The sequence below is a fragment of the Protobothrops mucrosquamatus genome, unplaced genomic scaffold (genome assembly GCF_001527695.2).
Source record: "Protobothrops mucrosquamatus isolate PMUCROS unplaced genomic scaffold, P.Mucros_1.0 scaffold1002, whole genome shotgun sequence".
NCBI classification, from domain to species: domain Eukaryota; kingdom Metazoa; phylum Chordata; class Lepidosauria; order Squamata; family Viperidae; genus Protobothrops; species Protobothrops mucrosquamatus.
This window is the reverse complement of record NW_015387239.1, coordinates 200,615-221,702: the sequence shown is the minus strand read 5'-3', so window position 1 is coordinate 221,702 and position 21,088 is coordinate 200,615. Positions and strand designations below refer to the sequence as shown.

General features: G+C 40.5%; 1 protein-coding gene across 1 annotated transcript in view; it reads left to right on the top strand.

The window, feature by feature from the left end:
* The first annotated feature begins 1,852 nt into the window (after positions 1-1,852).
* Positions 1,853-21,088, top strand: part of LOC114922167 (Na(+)/H(+) exchange regulatory cofactor NHE-RF1-like) — a 45,652-nt gene continuing 26,416 nt past the window's right edge. Inside the window, exon 1 of the mRNA XM_029284835.1 lies at positions 1,853-2,566. Coding sequence (XP_029140668.1) covers positions 2,117-2,566 — 450 coding nt within the window. The 5' untranslated portion in view covers positions 1,853-2,116. The remainder of the gene's footprint in view (positions 2,567-21,088) is intronic.

The window sequence follows — 21,088 nt, the reverse complement described above, 5'->3', positions numbered from 1 at the left end:
CTGATTCAAAGACACCTAGAGAACTTCCATGGCTGAGATAGCAGTTAAATATGGGTTTATCCATCTAGTCCAACATCTTGATGGCCATTTTATACATGGAATACTTAGGTTATGATGGTAATTGGGAACAGGACTGCCATTGCTAAGCAATGTGTCTTATCACATGACTGTATTACTTAGTGACAACCATCCCAGCAGTCCTAATTGCTGCTGTACGCCTGAAGCATCTAGATTGTTAAGCAAGAAGAGGCAGGAGTCCCAGGTAAAGAGGCTGGGGTGGCTGTGGGGTGGCTGGGGGTGTCATGAGTGAATGGGGGGGGGGGCTGGGAGGGCCAACACAGATCACATGAAACTTAGGAGAGGGTTGGTGTAGGCTATGCACAGATAGGTGCTGTGGACAGGAGAGAAAGTGGGAGTGATTTACCAGAGCGACTAGCCATCCCTGCCAACTTCCCCATTGATTTTGCTTGTGTGAAGCTGGCAGAATACATCAAAAAAATGGTGATCGTGTGACTACAGCTCCCTGCAATGTTATAATCATGAGCAGGGCAACTGAATGTCTGGACTGCAATTATGTGAGCAGGGATGCTGCAGTGGATATAACTTTGAGGACCAGTTGCTGTCCTTTTTCTTCAGCACTGCCGTAACTTTAAACAGTCGCTGACAAATGGATGGCAGTCAAAGACTATCTGCATTTATTATATACTAAAATATGGAGCAGAGCCAGTTTGCTGTAGTGGTGGAGGTATCCAGCTAGAAACTGGGAGACTGGCTTTTAGTTCTGCCTTGGGTACAAAGCCAGTTGGGTGACCTAAGGCCAGTCACTTTCCCTTAGCTCTAAGAAGGAGGCAATGGCAAACCACTCCTGAAAAACTTTGCCAAAACAACTGCAGAGACTGGCCCAGGCAATTGCCAAAGACAATACTGATTCCAAGACACCCACAAAATACATATAGAACACCAATACAATATATGAAGAGAACATTGAAGCTCTAAGCAAAACAACAGAGAGCAAGAGTTTCTCAGGAAAGACTTGTGAGAGATCCTATACAGATTTGTTACATTGTGACTCAGAGATTTGGACTATCTACCCATTTACAGTAGTAGAAATATTAGCTAAAATCATCTTATCAGTTTTGGACTGAATAAGATCCATTTTGTCTCATAAGGCTCTCTCTCCTGGACACGTGGGAGTGTAATTTGAAGTGTTGGAAGGTGTTTGTGGCATACAGACGTCCATCTGTATCCATTTAGGATAAAACAAGCTTGATTCCATAGTGGGCTTCAAAAATAGTTGGCCACAGACTTTTCAGAGATGGGTGTTCGATTTGGAATGGCCCAAAGTTATTTCCGTGATCCCATGTCCCGTTCCTTGTTCTTCTGTTTCCCAGATAAGTTGGTAAATATTGTGAGGTAGCCCAGAGCTTAGTTTAGGAAAATACACCTTGTGTCCTTAATTAACTTTATTTTATTTAATTAAACTTAATTAGGTTTAAATGTCATTAAGGACGACTGTGAATTCTGTTTTCTGTGCGAAAAGAACTGCTTTTCATAAAAGAAAATTTATAGTTACCTGGTAAGAAAGTATCGACACTCTAAATAACAGCCCGGCTTCCTGGAAGAAAGTGAAACGTTTTTGTACTACCTGGACAACCAATAAAGAAATACAATGAAGAATAAGGGGCGGGGATTGTTATTTGCATGTTTCCGCCTCCGTTCCCATTTCCGACTCGTCTTTGCCTTTGAGAGGCGTGCTTAGCGCATTGCAACTCCCTTCTCCCGATTTTCATTGGTCCAACGCCATCCTTCGTAATCGTGCCCGCCCCTCTGATAAAATGTCAATGACATTCTGGAACGCTCAGACACCTATTAAAGTTGTGATTGGCGGAGCGGAGGCTTCTTAATATATTCGTAATCGGGATCCTGTTGCTCTCAAATCGTTCCGGACCAGCCCTGGAAACACCTGCTACTGCTCCGAAGCCGGACTGCCAGCCGGATTGCTTCAGGCTAGCCCCCTTGAAGTTGCTTGCCTAAGACTTTGCATCCTTCAAGTGACTCGAAACTCTTTTGATTCCGGTTGAGGTTCTTGGGACATTCGATCAAGCGAAGGAGAAACATGGACAACGGGGGAGGGAACGAACAGCGGCTCTTGCCTCGATTGTGCTGCCCGGAAAAGGGGCCGAACGGTTACGGCTTCCATCTACACGGGGAGAAGGGCAAAACGGGCCAGTTCATCCGGCTGGTGGAGCCCGATTCCCCGGCCGAAAAATCCGGTCTGAAGGCTGGGGACCGCTTGATAGAAGTGAACGGAGACAACGTCGAGAAGGAAAGTCACCAGCAAGTAGTGAACCGCATCCGAAATTCGGCGGGGTCGGTGCGCTTGCTGGTAGTAGACTCGGAGACCGACCAGCATCTGCAGAAGCTGGGCCTCGAGTGCCGAGAAGAATTCATTCGTGGGCTGCCGGAGAAACCCGAGGCGAGGCGAGGCGAGCAGGAAGCTGCCCAGCAGGAGCAGGAGAACGAAATGAAAGCGGATGGAGAGGAAAACAACCACATTTCTCAGCGGGTAAAAAAAAAAAAAATCTAGGTCTCATCCGCGAGAGGGAGAGGCGGGAGGTTACGAACGCAGGAGGTCGAAAGGTCCGTGGGTTGATCTGAAAAGGCGGAAGGCAGAAATTCAACAGGCGAGGACTTTCCCATCCCAGAATCGGCAAGAGCTCACCTGTTCCATTTTTTTTCTTTCTCTTTCCGCGAGGTTTTCCGAACGCTACTCCTGCGGTGGCCGGCGGAACTACCGTCCACCCCACTGAATTTCTGCCAATTACTGGGCTCAAAAAAAAAAAAGCACAAAATCTCTGCTAAAATACAATTAAGTGGGTTGGGCGAGGATTACTCACGGGAAGAAGCAGGAAAGCGCGTTAAGCAAAGTTTATGGTGTGTTTCCGAGCAGATCTGGCGTGACAAATAGATGCGCCTAGAAGTGGGAGCTAGTGAAAAGTTTTCGCTGTTGGTTGGTTGATAAAGAGCAAAAAGTTCCAAACTCTCCTAGATTCTCTTCCCCCGGCACGTAAATTCCCTTTGACGCGATGGGGGATAAGGTGGTTTCTCTTGACGTGATCGACAAACTGCGTTACTCTTGAGAAAGCATGAGTAGCCATGTTGACTAGAGAGGGAGGAGGAGGACTCGGAGGGAGAGAAAGCCAAGGGAGGGCAACAGTTCTGTTGTGCCCCTTCTTCCCACCGGCCACCCCGGTCCCGGGTCGTCATTTTTTATTTTTTTATTTTTTAAAGAAAGCTATGGGTGGCTTCCGCCGGGTGAGAACCGAGCGTGAGTCCTGCCGGCAGCCACACGGCTGCGTGGCGCTGCCGTTTGCCTCGGCTTGCAGAGAAGCCGAGAGCAGATTTCGGATGAAAAATTTCAGAGAGGCTCTGCCATGTAACCCCCTGCCAATCTCCGACGTCTGCTGCGTTCCCAGACGTCAGAGATACCCCGTGGGAAGAGAATCGGGCATTCCTGTGATCCGGCGGCCCAAATCGAGTTCGGGTGTTCCTTTAAAGCTCCGGGAGGAGGGGGCGTTGTCAATGTCTCCTGGCCTTAGATCAGCGAAGCGGAAAAGAACGTTCGAAGGATCTGGGCTTCGCTACTTGATCGCATCAGTTTTCCCCTGTACCTGAATTAAGAGATTAAGTGGTGCCTGGTACTCTTTGTAACAACTCCGCCTCCCTTATAAAACTCTGTCTTAAATGGTTAATGGGTACATCAAAGCTGAAATCCTCTCCGGGCAGCCTTCTTCAATCTGCTTCATTCCTCAAATGTGGCTAAAGCTACATTTGGGTATTGTGTTCCAAATTCGAGTGTGTGTTATTAAAGAAAAGGTTATCTTTCCCAGTAGATACTTGAAAAAGTGGGGTGTTGCCTTCCACTTAAATCACCATGTTGGGGTTTACTGCATAAATGTAGTCAGGTCACCTTATTTTATTTCATTATGTCATCACATTCTGTGATGTGACAAAATAAAGGTATTTTGGTGTGATAAGTGGGGCTTATTTTCATGTATGCTACTTTCTTTCTTCCCTTGCTACTTTGTTGAATTCAAAGCAAGAGGAATTCATTGAGTTTTTAAAAAGCTTTAAAAATAATTAGCACCTTCCTGCATACTTCCTAAACTCTGGAAGGCATAGAATAAAACAAATCAAGTACTTACTGCTTATTGAGCTACCATAACCTGATATTAAACATCTGGTGAATTTTTAATTGCCTCGGTGAAACTGGCCCCATCTTGAACCCTGCAGGGCATAGAGAACTTTGAAGATTTAAAAGCAGAGGGGTAGGAAAAAAGAAACCCAGTTATCTGAACAGGAACTTGGAATTGTTGTTTCCTGAATCTTGTTTTCCTCCCCATTTTTTAAAACATAAACGTATTCAAGTTTTTTTTTAATTTTCAGTTACCTAAACAATTTAGTGAGCTCAGATCTTTTCTGCTACTTTTAATGCATTTTACATTGATATATAGAGAAATTTAATGTGTTCCACTGATCAGAGAGGTAGATTTAATTCCAAGATATGTAGTCAAGTATTGCTGGTCATACCACTTTTACATGAACTTGAGGAAGAAAATGGCTTGGTCAACCAGAAATGTGGGCGCTCCATCACTGGAAGTTTTTAAAAAGAGCCTAGACTAGTCACTTGTCTGAAATGGTATAGGTTCTCCTGCTCAAGCAGGGGGCTGGACTAGAAGACCTCCAAGGTCCCTTCCAGATCTATTCTATTCCATTCTATTCCATTCCATTCCATTCTAACTTGCTGAAACTTGAAGCTAAGCTGACTTTGGGGAGAAGATTCAACAAATGGATGCTGTAACCAAAAAGGCCCTGTTTGGTATATCAACTAGCTTATGGTAGTTCTCCTAAGGATATGACCATACATTACATCTTTAGGAGATCATACTTTAGGGACCAACATGCTCCTTCAACTATTAAGGCCTTACAAGTTTTTTTTAACTGATACCTAACATAGATTGATATAAATAACAGGGTTTTCTCTGCAATCTCTAAATATTTAAGAAATAAGCTGATGATAAAACAGTTCTTTTACTTTAGAATCCTGTTAAAATAATTTTGACTGAGAAGCATTTCTCTATCTTGGAAATCTAAAATGTTCCCCCGAGGTTCCGTGGTGGATATATGTCTGCTTATAGACTTCTACTAGTGCATTTTGTGACTTCCCCTGTTAGCAATTAACTTTTGAGGGAGAGATGATGGGCCTCAGTCTTTTGTTGTAGGAACCTTTGTTCGGATAGCTCCCAAAACAAATGTAGAAAAGTGCTGGAAACCATTAAACTGAGTTTTAAAAACTGAAGCAATTAAAGAAAGATTGCTGATAAAATCAGCAGTTGGACCACTGTCAGGTCAATAGTAACTCCCTTTATATTCCAGGACTTTGCTCTTGTGCTGCTTTCTATTTCTGATTTTGCTTGAAAGGAGGCTTTAGGAATGAGCACTTGCTGAATGCAGTGGAATGAATATTCATATGATCCTAGATGTTTGAAATCAGGATTACGGCATTTGGAATCCTGGATGTGATTAGACCAGGGCTCTTCAAACTTGGCCCTTTTATGACTTGTGGACTTCAACTCCCAGAATTCCTCAGCCAGTGTGCCTGGCTGAGGAATTCTGGGAGTTGAAGTCCACAAGTCATAAAAGGGCCACGTCTGAAGATCCTTGGAGTAGACTGACAGAAAGTCAGGCCCTTCTGCCAACACTTGAGAACATGTTTATTATTAAGCATTGATCAAACTGGACTTACAGCAATATGACCAGCAATAATAACCTTCTGTGAAACAGAGAAGTCATTTGCCTAAAAAAAAAGAAAAAAAAAGTGAAAGCTGTACATATAGGGAATGTAAAAAAGAGTGAAGTACAGGCTTCCCATGAGCAAGTCAAGTGACTGCGATAAGTGTTGTAACACAAAGCTTGATTAGATTAGTTTAAATCATAAATGTCTGCCATGGGGCGGTGGAATACCTGGCTTTGACTGAATTCATACTTATGGGGAAGTGGATATAGATAAAGGCTAGCAGGGGAATGTGAAATGTACAGCTGTAGAAAGGACATAATTTGGACTTGAGTCAGCTTTGTGGAATGTTTAATACAGGTGGGCAGTCTATTGTCCTTTTAAATATTTTAGATCACGGTTGCCACAATCCCTGCTAGGCATCATCTTGCCTATACTCCTGTCCAAAAGGCTGGGGAAGAGAACAGGTTTGGCATCAACTGAAGGGATCCCAGTCATCCAGAACAACAGTTCTCAGGTTGCAGTTTTGGACCTATCAGTGAACCTCAGCATTGGTCGAGCTGGCTTATAAACATTCCTGCTTCTTCTTCAGTCTTGATTTCAGTCTAATATAAATCCTTAGCTACATTCCTACCCATTCTACATTCTTGGCTGCAGCACAGATTGACTGATTGATTATGGGCCATCAAACCAAACTCTTAGCAACAACGTAGCTAGGTTTTATCCAGGAATAGATTTTCTAGTTCTATTAGTACCAATAGCAGTTCCATTTGCAAACATATAGCTGTGTGCATGTTCAACGTGAAGGCTATATCTAAATTGAATTGTTTAAATGCCTTCAAAGACGTTTAGATGATATGACATTTTAGTGCATTTGAGAAATGTCTCCTCCCTTTCCCCTTCACTTTGGAAATCCAAATGAAACTGACCTGATTTGACCTCTTGATTTGAATGTCCAGGTCAAATCAAACTGGTTTTTCCATATTAGATTGACATTCAAATAGCATATTTCCCAATTTGAATATACACAAGAGTTAGCGAGAGCACATGGCGACGTGAATGCTGCAGCGGCATGGAAAGTTGATGAAGAATTGGGAGAAGATACAGATGCAGAATTCAGTACTTTTATCACTCCGAATACTGTAGTAGGAATAGCCAAAGCATAGGTTGTTTAAATGGAGCACCAAATCTTCCAGACTCCACTATGATCCATCTAGTAAAAACAAAAAAAAAAGCTTTAAAAAAAATCCTTAATACGGTATGTTACTGCCTATAATATCTTGTGACAAAGAAAGAACATTACAGTCCCTTTTTTATTTGATTCCTGCCTCTTTTGTCTTGATAGGTTGGAAACTATATGCAAACCACTGGAAGCAGACAGTCAGATCTGCATTAGTTAAGGGTTACTTCTCGGGAGAGGGGCAAAGGGAAACGATTCTCACCATTGCCAGAAAGCATGGGTCCTTGATTGTTTGGAACTGCTAGGCATCTGGAATTTTGAAAGTGTATTATGGGCGTTCTCACAAAATGGCTGCTAGGGAAGGAATGAGCTAGCTAGCCAATAAACACCCATTCACGAGAAGGTTGCAAGAAAGCAAATGTGGTCCATTTGTTCCCTGCAACATTTTTGACCTCTCCCCCAGAATAAGCCTAAATTACTGCCTCACTTTCTCTTTCTTATGAGCATGCCAGCTTGTTTTCAACAAAGCAATGTACTGCAGCTACTCATCATTCTTATTTGCTAGGAAGGCTTCTGTGGGGCCCAGAAAACACACTGGGAGCTGTCAGCTTCCCATTTTTATTCCCATTTGAAAGAGAAGATTAATGGAGCGGGCAGAAATTTACTACTCTTTCTGCTCTTTCAACGCTATTATGGGACAAAGTAAAACTAATTACATTTGCCTGTAAACAGGTAGTTCTGCTTACATTCCACAGTTCTTCTGAGAATTTTTGCTTTCTGTGGGATGTTTCTTGAGTGTCCAGTTTTAACTTTGCAAAAGAGAGCTTCACACAGAGTCAGAACCTTAACCCTAACCCTCTCAAGAGAGGATTAATGATAAGCACCATATGCTCCACCAGGGCCACATTTAATGGGCTAGGCCAGTTATATGTAAATAAAATCCATGGATATGCAGCTTTGTTATGAAACACCCCAAGAAAATTGCCCATGTACCATGTAGGGTTTTGAAGGCTGACCTGTGAGAGGTAGCTAAATAGTTGTCACTAAGTTTTAAGGAGTCCATTTTTCCTGCTTATTCCTCCTTTTCTCCAATTTATACAGTATCTCTCATCTGGCTGAGCAGCAAGCCTTAATTTGCACTGCTCCAATGTCTCTTATGACATTGGAAGTTGATAAGAGAAGAAAGATATGTGAACATTTAGCCTGTTTGTGGTAGTGCGAGCATATTTCCAGTGCATGTGTTATTGAGACCCACCCTGAATTTCACTGAGTATAATTAATAAATACATAGTTTAAATAAAAATGTCATACAATAAGTCCATACGTTGAACCATGTCAGCAATAGCCTTTCTTGTACGTTGGGTATCCTCTAGATATGTAGAGCTCAATTCTCAGAATTCTCAGTGATGATTTTGCTAACTGAGAAATTCTGGAAATTCAGATCTACACATGTACAGATCATCCAAGTTGGGAATGAATAGTTGTATAAACCATGATTTCCAAACCACAAAGTCTGGCTTCATACAACATGCTGAACTCAGATCAAAGAATCCACATTAAGGCTTACTATAATGTATGAAGCATGCCATTGTTTATTCAGAAATGTGTGTGAAACTGAGCATTGCTGATAATCGGTGTATGCTATCCAATATTAGGTTTCTTCAAAGTGCCTCAGTCATCAATGGTCAGCTTTTAGGATGGTGGAAGTCCCAGAAGTCATCTTAATCTAGCACTGTGTTTCTCAACTTCAGCAACTTTTAAGATGGGCGGACTTCAATTCCCAGAATTCCATAGCTAGCCAGTCCACCCATTTTAAAGTTGCTGAGGTTGAAAAACACTGATTAGCACACCTAATCCTTATTAGTAAGTAAGCAGAATTGTATGCCTTTCCATCTTTCCTATTCTCGTAACATGTTAGTATGGCTTACATAAAAGTAAGCATATTATTTGTACTTGAAGGAGTTCCGTTGCCATTTCTAATTATTCTGATAATTTTCTTTTTATCAATAATTTTTATTCAAAGAAGATTTTTTTTAAAAAAAAAATGGAAACATAGAAGAAGAAATAGGAAAAGAGAGAGAAAAGAGGGTAAAAGAAAAAAGGGAAGGATAACAAAAAAGCAATAAAAAGAAATATCTAAAGAAGTTATTTTTAATTTTCTTTGCAACAGTTACAAATACTCTCCCTTATTGCACATTGTAATTTCCTTCTTCCTATCAACAAACTTTTTAAATTAATAACTCCCCAAATCAGCAGTTTGCTTTTATCCATTTCCAACAAACAAATAAAATCCATAAAGTGTTTTGGTTTCTTTTTCCAGTAGTTATAGTTCTCTCCTTAATCAAACAAGTCAATATAGCCATTTCTGCAAACTCAGCCATCTTTACAATCCATCCCTCCATTATTGGTGCTTTTTAATTTTCCATTTTTTATGCATATAATAACCTTGCTGAGTTATCATATATAAAACCAATTGTCCATGAACCTTTTCTAGCTAAATGTCTATAAGTCTTAATAAAAAAAGTTCTAGTTTCATCTGAATGTTAATTATTAAAATTAATGATGTATCATCATATGTATTTGCATCCAGTATATTTTTACTTTTTTACAAATACACCATGTATGATAAAAAGTTCCTTCAGTTTCACATTCTAACAGTAATTAGAGTATCACAATACTTTCAGACAATTACTCTGGTATCAGATACCAATGGTATATCATTTTTAAAATGTTTTCTTTTAAACAGTAAGACAATGTGAATTTCAGATCTTTTAACCACATTTTCTCCAAATGATTCACTTGAATGTTATATAAATCAGAATTATTTGAACTTACCATGACTTCAAATTCTGGTTTAAAGATAACCAAAAATGGGTCTGTTCGGGGTTATTCAGAGATACTTGGCTTAATGAAACTATAAAGTATGGTTAAAGGACTGCATTTCATAGAGACAAGATGGTGACATACACTGTTCTGGTAATGTACTGGAATGGCTGTAAGTCTCATGAGAACACAATCATGGTCAAGGAAGGTGTCCACAGAACAGAACAGAATAGAGCTGGAAGGGACCTTGGAGGTCTTCTAGTCCAGCCCCCTGCTCAAGCAGGAGAACCTATATCATCTCAGACAAGTAACTGTCTAGCCTCTTCTTAAAAATCTCCACTGATGGAGCGCCCATAATTTCTGGAGGCAAGCTGTTCCACTGGTTAATTGTCCTCACTGTTAGGAACTTTCTCCTTAATTCCAGGTTGCTTCTCTCTTTGATCAGTTTCCAACCATTGTTTCTTGTCCTGCCCCCTGGTGCTTTGGTGAATAACGTGACCCCCCTCTTCTTTGTGGCAGCCCCTCAAATACTGGAATACTGCTATCATCTCTCCCCTATTTCTTTTTTTTTTAGACTAGCCAAACCCAAGTCCTGCAGCCATTCTTTGTATGTTTTAGTCTCCAGGCCTTTGATCATCTTAGTTGTTCTTCTCTGAATTTTTTCCAAACTCTCAACATCTTTTTTGTGATATGGTGACCAAAATTGGGTGCAGTATTCCAAGTGTGGTCTTACCAGGGTTTTCTTCTAAAGTACGTGAATAAATCCAATTGCTAACTAACAGAGAAGAATGTTAATGTTTATTTGCTTAGGAATTTTAAATATGTGACCGCAAATGACCATTTATCTAAATATTTAAATAAGAGACTCTTGCAGCATTTGCAGATTCTTCTAACTAAAGAATTTTGGAGAAGGAAATAAGGGAAAATGGGGAGGACTCCTTTTCTTCCTGTTCGTAGTTGTAGTGGGGCAGAAGGAACGTGAGGAAGAGCCTCCTCAAGACAACAGTCAGACAAAAGAAATCTGAGTCCAGGGCAGAAATGTAACTTAAGAAAGTGAAGGGTCTGTCATCCTTGGTGCTCTCTGAGCTTGGTTGTTTTCTTGCAGATGTTTCATTACCCAAAGTAGATAACCCCAGTCAAGAAACTACCAAACAAGCCAACAGCAAACAGCCAACCAAAGAACCTGTAAGACAGGGGTGTCAAACTGCCGGCCCATGGGCTGGTTTCATCATACCGGAGCCGCGCCCACCCCATTGCCAGCAATGGCAAAAAAGCTCCGATACGTCGCGCGATATCACGTGACGTCGCGAGTTTGACATGTCTGCTGTAAGAAGACCATTCCCTCCAACACTGACAGAGCAAGCTGAGAGCAAACCCCATTCCTTACTAGCACTAGTTTGGATAATGGAATGTCTGCAAGGAAAAAATCAAGCACAGAGAGCACCAAAAAAACCCCCTCATTTCAGTCCTGAGCTACAAATATTCTTCTTTGTTGATACTTAAGAAATAGTCTCACACTTAATCTTCCCCAGTTCTTGTGAACATAAAGCCAGGAAGGAGGGTAGGGGCAAGTGTATTCAGACTTGAAAGATTATGTTATTATAACTATACTAATAAAAAGCAGTTTTAGCATTCATACCTTTGCTTTCCTAGTCTGGCGTATTTTGAGGGATTGACAGTAATAATATTTAAATGAATACATTTGGTGAGTCAGTACAATTTTAAAAAAAGAGGCTGGTCTGTCTGATCTAGAATTCTCTGTGTTGACTGACAGCAGCGATGCTGGGTTTCAGGCATAACTTTTCTGTTCTTACCTGGATAAACTGTACATTATGTTATAACCAATGAGTTGGAACAATAAATGACATTGCTATTTCTTTTTATTCATTAAGAAATGAAACCAAGCCAATCACAGACTTGATTGATATTCTAGGAATTTTACCCAAATAATATCATGAGCTGTAACATATGCCCCTTTTCTAAAAAAAAAAAAAATTGCAAGTTTTTCTTACAAATCTCTAATTGTTATAGTTGTTATATACAACTAAAATATTTAGTTGTAAAAATCTTGTTTTGTCACTCCACCAAATACATTGATAGGGATGCCTTTGTAGATATTTCTCATGATGTACCTATTACGATCATTTGATCTCTTACGTTTTATAATTTTTTTTCCAATTCTTTTGCTTGATTCTGCTGCCTTGATAGTTGCCGCTTCTACAAAAATTGCCCTTTCCAAGTATTGAGTGTGTTGTGTTGTGATCAGTTTGTATGTGCAAAACTCCCATAAAATGTTAACATCATTTTTTCAGTTTTTCCGTTTTTCTCACTTTTGTGATCGCATCACATTCAGGAAACTTGGAAATTATAGTTTTTCCACAGATGCTAATGGAAAAATTATAGTTGGTCAGATGTTTAGACTGGATTCGATATGTTTGTTATTAATATTATATCCCAGCTTGAGTGAACCTGGCATTATTTAAGTGCACAGTGTGTGAGCCCGGTCCCTTCACAGCTCATGCTCTAAATGAGCTGGTCCTATTATTAGATTGGATAAAACAAGTTCTATGGGGTGGGAGCCCAAGCAAAGTTGAATGTACCACATATCCTTTTCCCCTTTGAGACCAGTGGAGAATAGAGCTAAATTAGGATTAAATTTCCTGCCAGTCTGAATGAAACTGTGGAGACTGTCTTGCCCCATTGCCTTGAACCAGTAAGCCCAACTAGATAGATAGATCGTTCATTCTCCTCCATAAGCCCAACACTATTGAGAGCTGAAGCAGCCACAGCCAAGCAAGGCACCGCCATCTTAGTAAAAACAACAACAAACTAATGATAACTTTTGGGACTGAATGTCTATCATCATTCAGATTTCTTTAAATGGTGCTTTTTTGGAGTCAGTTAAATCTTGAGATTTAAAGCTTACTCTTTAAAGAAGGAATTTTATTTGGTATAAGGGAAATAATGTGTTTCTTCTGAAAACAAATTTGTAAAAATTCTCATGCTTCGTCAAAAAAGCTTAGATGATGTAGAAGTTGTTTAGTGTCCTTCCTAAATTAATTTGATTTAAAATGACTCCAATCTGGCTAAAATTGTTTACCCAGCTGAGAGTGCCACATAGCCAGCTTTCCAAGTAGATCAGGAATCTTGTGTGGAGATACCTAACAGAGGTAAGTGTAGTATCAGTTAAGGCCTTGAATCCAATTAATGAAATACTAATTTGACTTTGAAGCCAGAGAAACAGTTTTCTTTCTCCTCTTGCCTAGCATGTAGAGAGCATATGTTTGAAGCAGTGATGCCCTACCACTGGAATTTGATTTACAAGAATAAGAGTTGGTTTGGAATATCTCCACAAAAGTTTCTTGGAACAAAAGGGAGGGAATCTACCTTCAAGCCGTGCCCTTTAATTCCTAAACTTCTGTTAAAGGTCTCTGTGACAAATTGGTAAACTATTTATCTAAAACTAGATTCCTTTCCTGATTCTGCAGCTCAGACCATTGTCCCGTACTATACATTTGAGGTGCTAATTTATTGTCCTTGGTGTCAGAGATTTCTCTTTGAAATCTCCAAATAGTAACCACTGCAAATATCTAAAACAATCTGTTCAAACATTGGCACCAATTAATGAGGAACAATAGCTGGTTCGTCTTTCTTTTGATCTCCTTAAATAGCTGAATATATCAGTTTTCAAGCACTAGATAGGACAGGTTGGCACAAGTAGACTGGGCAAAGATAGGAGAAAAAAAATGGAATATAACGATTACCTGCTTTGTATAAGTGAAATAAGATGTCATACAAATATAAAATGAGAGAGAGAAAAAGGTTGAGAAAGAGAGGTATGTGTGTCATTCTGATTCCCTAGGAATCCAGTGGTCCCCAACCAATACAGAAAGCTTAGGCTTACTTTAAAAGGCCAGTTAAAATATAAATCAGCTTGACCTTATGCACTTAAATTGGCATGCAAGCACCATTGGGTGTAGCTGATATATTTCCAAGCCAGTGTGTTATCAATCATAAACCAGATCTGTAAAGCTAATAAATAACTCTGCAAACTGAACTTTCATTTCTGATCTTAATACTCCTAATTCCGAAGAGGCAGATCTGTCTTGTCATTCTCTTTCTCCTCCCTCTGATCCTTATGATTTTCTAATCAGATAAGCAGAGAAAATAGTGTCTGAACCATAAAGCATGGCTTACACGTTACAATGACCTGGATCACATATCACACTAACATGGAACCAAATAAGCAATGTGTCTGATGATATAGCATGAAGTTCACAGTCAGTTACTCTAACCCAGGGGTCTCTAAACTTGGCAACTTTTAGATTTGTGGACTTCAACTCCCAGAATTCCTCAGCATGGCTGGCTGGGGAATTCTGGGAGTTGAAGCCCACCAAGTCTTAAAGTCATCAAATTTGGAGACCCCTGGTCTAGCCCATCAACAGCAAACTTCAGGGATGAATGAGGTTTTAAACCTTTATGCCCTGTACTTGTCTGATACTTGAATTAGCATCTTGGATTTTTTTCTCTAGAGAACACATTCAAGTCATTTGAGTCTATCATTGAGTCTGTCTAGTTATTTCACTAGCCTTTCATTTTAGTTGAGCTGAAATTTTACAATAGTTTGATTTCATGTTTTGCAAATGCTCCAAGTTTGTCCCCATTACTACATTCCCGTAACTTGGAAAGAAAATTGGAACGGTAGTGTATTCACATGTAGATATGTTTGTTAGCTTGCTATGTGTTTATTTTAACAGAATTCCCCAGATTAAATGGGCAGCAGGATAAAGAATTGTTATATTTTGTGCGATGATTCCCAAAGGCTGCACTCTTAATTATTTTGTGAGGGAACAGCTAGTGCAATTGCATAATGAACAATAATGCAGTTAGGTAAAGGAATTATTTCTCAACTTTATGTGGTAGAGAGTATAGTTTCACTTCAAAGAGTGATGTCAAATATTCTTCACGAGAGAGGGAATTTATGCTACTGTCCCCCAAAGCTTTACTGTAATGGGTGCAATTATTATATAATTCTTACAAGGCAGAGATGCAGTAGAATTCCCCTCTCTTGGAGGAAACTGCCCATAAACATCTCTGTTTCAATTCCTGTTCTTGTCCAGTAGATCATAACACTATCTTAAAATAACTCATTCTTACATTAAACAATTAAAGTGTGTAGGAAAGTTCCCATGGCAAAAAAGAACATAAATCATAGAGTAAATGTGAGGGTGTGTGTGTGAAAGATTGCAACAATATACAAATGTAAAAAAAAATGAAGGCTTAAATCCCAAGTATGCCCCCCACTGTAAAAGTAAAGAAAATATGCTTTGATGATTTGAAGCATTATCTAGCGTAAGAATCTGTAATCAGCTTAGTTCTTGCTAGCTCCTGTAGAATATATGCGTTCTGTTACATTCAGAATGTTTATTGGACATTGATACCTATCCTTTTGCAAAGAACCCAGATACTCAGGGCTTTTTTTCTCATAGAACGCCCAGAACGGAATTCCGGCACCTTTTTTGGATGGAACCTTGTAGGGTAGGCAAGGCGGGTTGTATGACATGTGTGAGTTCTGGCACCTTTTCTTTTTAGAAAAAAAGCACTGCAGATATTGTAATTGTTTCTTCCCCCCCTTTCTTTCTTATGTATGCTTCAAGCATTTGAGCATGAGCTGAACCAGTTCTCTAAAATTTGGCAAATACTTCGAAGTTAGATGCTGTGCAGTGTGACATTGAGTTTATGGATAGGTTTGCATTAGACACTGGGCTGTGATTGAAATAGTTTTGGACTAGCCTGTTGTTTAAACCCAGCCATTGTGATTTGTAAATCAACGTTTATGGCCTATTGTGTTTTAGGAATCCAGCTAACTGATAATTGTGGAGTCCTTGGTGCTCTGAGTTGGCTGTTTGCTTGCAGACATTTCATTACCCAGTAATGTACCATTAGTGCCAACCAATAAGTTTAGGGTCTTTCCCTGTTTGGTCTAGTAGTTAAGGCATCAGGCGACAAAGCGGGAGACTGTCAGTTCGAGTCCCGTCTTAGCCATGGAAGCCAGCTGACTTTGGGCCAGTCACTCTCTCTCAGCCCAACCCACCTCACAGGCTTGTTGTTGTGGGAAAAATAGGAGGAGGAAGGTGTGTTGGATATGTTCACTGCTTTGAGTTATTTGTAAAAATACACACACACACATACACATACACAGAGTAGCTTGTTTTTTTGGCAAAGGTATAGTTTTCTCCTTGGTAATTCCTTTAATAAAGTGTTGTTTTTCTGCTTGATTATTTGCCTAGTGTTAATCCCTGCTTAACGGGGTGTTGGCTGCGGGGGGGGGGAGTATTCTGGTCTTTTTGCTTCCTTCTTAGCTTTTTTATTTTCTGTTTTGAATTGAGTTTTCAGTGTGTCTTTTGATGGCTGATTTATCTAAACGCCAAACTTTCAGAATTCCCTAGTGTTTTGGGATTTAGCTTGGTAGAGTCAGTCTGGGGTGTAGTAGTTAAGACATCTGGCTAGAAACCTGGAGACTATAAATTTTAGATCCATGTTAGTCATAAAGCCAGGTGGGTGACTTGGGCCAGTCACTTTCTCTCAGGACAAGAAGCAACGGATGGAAACTAATCAAGGAGAGAAGCAACTTAGAACTAAGGAGAAACTTCCTGACAGTTAGAACAATTAACCAGTGGAACAACCTGCCTCCAGAAGCGGTGAATGCTCCAACACTGGAAGTTTTTAAGAAGAGACTGGACGGCCATCTGTCTGAAATGGTGTAGGGTTTCCTGCCTGAGTAGGGGGTTGGACTCGATGACATTATTATTATTATTATTATTATTATTATTATTATTGTTGTTGTTGTTGTTGTTGTTGTTGTTGTTGTTGTTACTTCTGAAAAACCTTGCCAAGAAAACTGCAGGGATGTGTCCAGGCAGTCTCCAAGAACTGGACACGATTGAAAGAAAGGGGAAAAATGAAGTTCAGTTTCCCAGTTGAAGTTATGGGTGAATCTGCCCAACTTTTGGTTGGATTTGTGAAGTGATATATCAGACTTGTGTATTTTGTGGCATCTATAGAAATGCGGGAGGATGGTCTCCACTGCTTTTTTATATGCCATTGTTCTTCTTTTGTGATTTAACCTTTCTTAGTTAGGTCATTGAAGATTCTCCTGATCAGATTGTCCAGTTTCTGTATTGGGTTGGTATTTATAGGGAGGTAGGTTTCTTTGTCCTCCAGTAATTATTTGGCCCTTTGTATATCTTGTCTCTTATCCATGATAATTGTGGTTTGACCTTTATCTGCTGGGAAGATGGTGATGGTTTGGCCCTTCTTATGTTTTTGAGGGCTTCTGTTTCCTCCACTTCTGAGTTGGTTCTGTTTTTGTGTTCTTCTGGTCTATGGGATGATTGCCTTATGTTTTCTTGCGTCTTTGTGGTGTGCCCTTATGATTTCAAATGCTGCTTCTAAGGCAGCAAAAAAATCTAACTGATTTGTATTGTCTATATTATAATTGAGGTCTTTCTGCAGGATATGTTTTGTGGTTTGATAATGGCAGCTGGAGTGTTGTTGACTACTCATTTGGGTTCAGGTATGTCTTTGCTGCTGGGGTTTAGCTTGAGCTGTTTGGTTTGGAGTTTCGTTTTCCTTTTTTCAGCTTGTCTTAGAGATATAGTCTTGATGTAGCTGTTAGTGTTTTTGTGTATTCTGGGGTCATGGTTTGTTCCAGTTATTCCCTGAGATTATCTGCAGTTTACTGGTATTTCTCTAACTGAAGCCAGTTTCTATAATCATTATCCATTTCATTTTGGGCTGTTTTTGATGTTTACTTAATAAACATCATTTTTTGACTGCTTTGGTATTTAATTAATAAACCATTGGTGTTTAATAAACCATTGGTGTTTATTTTAATAAGTTATTTAATAAAAACAAGCGATAGCTTGGTATCTATAGCTTCCTATAGATAGCAGCCTCCCTACCCCAAAATATGCTGCCTAGGAGTAAAGGGGTTTCTTTTGGGCAGTGATAGGAAAGAGTAAATGGATTTTTGCTATCATAGCTGCTGAGTCATCACTTCCTCCTTTTCCCTGCTTGTGACTGTTTCTAGTTCTGTTAATCGTTCCCAAACATTTATGACTCCTTCCCTTTGTCCATCCTGACCTCTTCATTAGAAGAGGCAGCCACAGTTCATGGTGGAAGTCTTCAGTGCTTAGCAGGGCCAGACTGGTAGCTGGTAGCAGAGAGAGGAGCCACTGAAGAAATCAGAGTAAAAAAAGAGAAGTGAATTTCTGCTATATATAATGGAGACAGGGGTGGGATTCAAATAGGTGAACAACCAGTTCTCTGTGTGGCTGCCACTTCTGGAAGTCCATTCTGGGCCTGGGCAACAAAAAATTAGCCACCGGTTCTGCTGAAGTGGTGCGAACTGGCTGAATCCCACCACTGAATGGAGGGATAACAACCAGCTCCACTGCCCGTATCTTTCTTCTGGGAATTATTTTGGGATATATGTGGCTACTGGTTCTTCACTGGGTAGGCTGTTAGAATACGGTTAGGGAAACCCAGCTTAAAATCCACTCTTAGCCATTAAGTTTGGGGAGTGATGTTGTGTTAGCTGGCAGTTTTCAAGAACCCATTTTCATCACATTGTTTTTAGGATAATTAGCCCTATTTAGTGTCGTGAAGAATCCATCACACGAGGAACGATGAGCAACTTCTTCTTCAAAAGCCATCTTTCACTTACAGCTTTTAGATTCATATTTCTGAAAGGAATAAGGACTGGCTTTATATCCTCTCTATTATGGCTGAGTAACACTAAGGGACATTATTAATGACTTGGGAATGATCTAATGCCACATCTATGGAGATTCTCAATCATCCAACTCATGGTTCTCCCAAAGGTGCTTTTCAAAATGCAACTGGACTTTCTTACAGGACGAAGAAACTTCTTGGATGAGAAGCAAAATGTTTTCAAGGGAAAAAAACTAAGAAAGTCCAGTTGCCTTTTGCAAAGCACCTTTGGGATGATCTAATGAAGGGGTGTCAAACTCAATTTCACTGAGGGCCGCATCAGCATTGAAGTTGCCCTTGGGGGCTGGGTGGGTGTGGCCAGAGTGGGTGCAGCCTACTGGGTGGGCGTGGATGGAGTGGGTGTGGCCTCCTGGGTGGGCATGGCCAGTTCTACATCATTCACGTCAAGAGTGCCTATGGGGGCCTGGGCAGGAGTGGAACAGATCTGAGGGTCTCTGGCAGAAGGGGGTGGGACTGGGGCAAGTGCCAAGCCATGGTCCACCGGGGCAAGGGCCAAGATGGCCACCACAAAATTGTACATTGGCTCCCGGCTGGCCTGGGCCAGGGCCAAGGCAGCGGGGGCCGTTCCCTCACTGTTTCCAGGATGGCTTCGCGGGCCACATGAAACCACTTTGCGGGCTGCATCCGGCCCCCAAGCCTTGTGTTTGACATGTCACTCAAGAATGAATTACAACCAGTACAGCATAATTACAATGGAGAGACATTTGCTGGGATTCTATAGATTTCAAACCCAGGTGGGAGCATATGTGAAGGTGCTTTGCTCAGATAATTGCACCACTTCCAGGCTCCACTGGCTGTTTTCTGACATCACGGTGCAACCTAAAGAAGAGAGGGACTACTTTCTGTTCCTTGCATGTTGAAAATAAATAAGAAATAAGTTGCCCATACAGGATCATTGAATAGTTTGGGCTAATAGGAGGTGTCTTCATCCAACACATCTAAAAGTTGGGCTTGATTGACAATTCAGAACATTTCAGAGGGAAGGGCAAGATAAAAATGGAACAAAGAACAAAATGGGAGGGCTTCAGATTCAAAGTACATTGAGAATAGTCTCTTGACAAAGCAGGACATAATTCTTCAGTTATATAATGTTGCACTCCTTGTTCTGCTTACATCAGCCACTCTTGTTTTTTGAGAAACTATATTTATCAGGTTTATCCTGCCTTTCATTCAGGAGATCAAGACAACACAGAGCTTTTCTCTCTATTATTCCTCTCACTAATACCTCTGTGAGTTAGGCTGGGCTGAGTGACTGCTGCAAAGTTACTCCATGAGTTTTTTTTACTATGGGGAGACTGGAACCTGTGCTTCCCTTTTTCTCACCCAGCATCTTAACTACTGTGAGTGGCTCTTTTCCCTAGAATATGTCTCCTAGGTTTCCATCTTATAAGACTTTGTCTAAGTACACCTCGGTTATCTCCAGTGCTTTTTTTCTAAAAAAAAAAAAAAAAAAAAGTGCCGGAACTCACACACGTCATACAACCCGCCTTGCCTACCCTACAAGGTTCCATCCAAAAAAGGTGCCGGAACTCCGTTCTGGGCGTTCTATGAGAAAAAAAGACTTGGTTATCTCCATGGGATGAATTTCCTCCATGGGATGGTATTGGGCAGGATTGTACAGCTTCTTTAAAAAAGATTCAATTTGTTTTAGTTGACTTTTTTTCTGTTTGGAAGTATTTCAGTAGCCTTGCTGTACAGTGTTTTGGCAATAGAACTGAAAAAGTTCATGGAGTACTAGAACCTTTTTATAAAGTTAATTTCAAGGCTTTGCAATATAGGCAGAACTTATAATAATATGCCTAGGTACAAGTTTAATTTGCATAAAATAGCAAAACAAACTCTTTAATTTGCTTCAAGGAAAGAGCTACAGGGCATTTAATTTGCTAGGCACTTGTTACACTTAAAATTGTTGGTACATTTTACTGTATGACTGAATTGCTAACCATTAGTAATTTTAATTGAATTAAAACAATTCTAAATCAATTCTCATAGCATTTTTATATTCATACAAATGGCTATTGTTTTGTCAGAATATATATATAGCCATTTGTCTGAAGTGGTGTAGGGTTCCTGCCTGAGCAGGGGGTTGGACTCGATGACCTCCAAAGTCCCTTCCAACTTTATTATATATATATATATAATGGCACAAAGGGTGGCCGCCTACTCAAAGAGGCATGGTTATCTGGCAACGACTCCATTAATCGCCACATCGACCTCTGCCCAGCACACCTATCCTTAAGATCCTGGTGTAAGGCCCCCCCACCCCATTGCAAGCAACCTACAGAATCGTCGTATGCACGAGTTGATGGAATATCAAAAAAACCCCTCCAACCCCCACATTACCCCCAACGAACAACTGACATCCGGGGGAGACACGAACGACAACCCGAAGATCCCCCACCCCCCAGAACTGGCGAACAACACCCCCAGGAGATTGAGGGGACATCATACGGAACAAAAAGGGGAGGTTGCCCTTTAACATCTGACACGCCTCC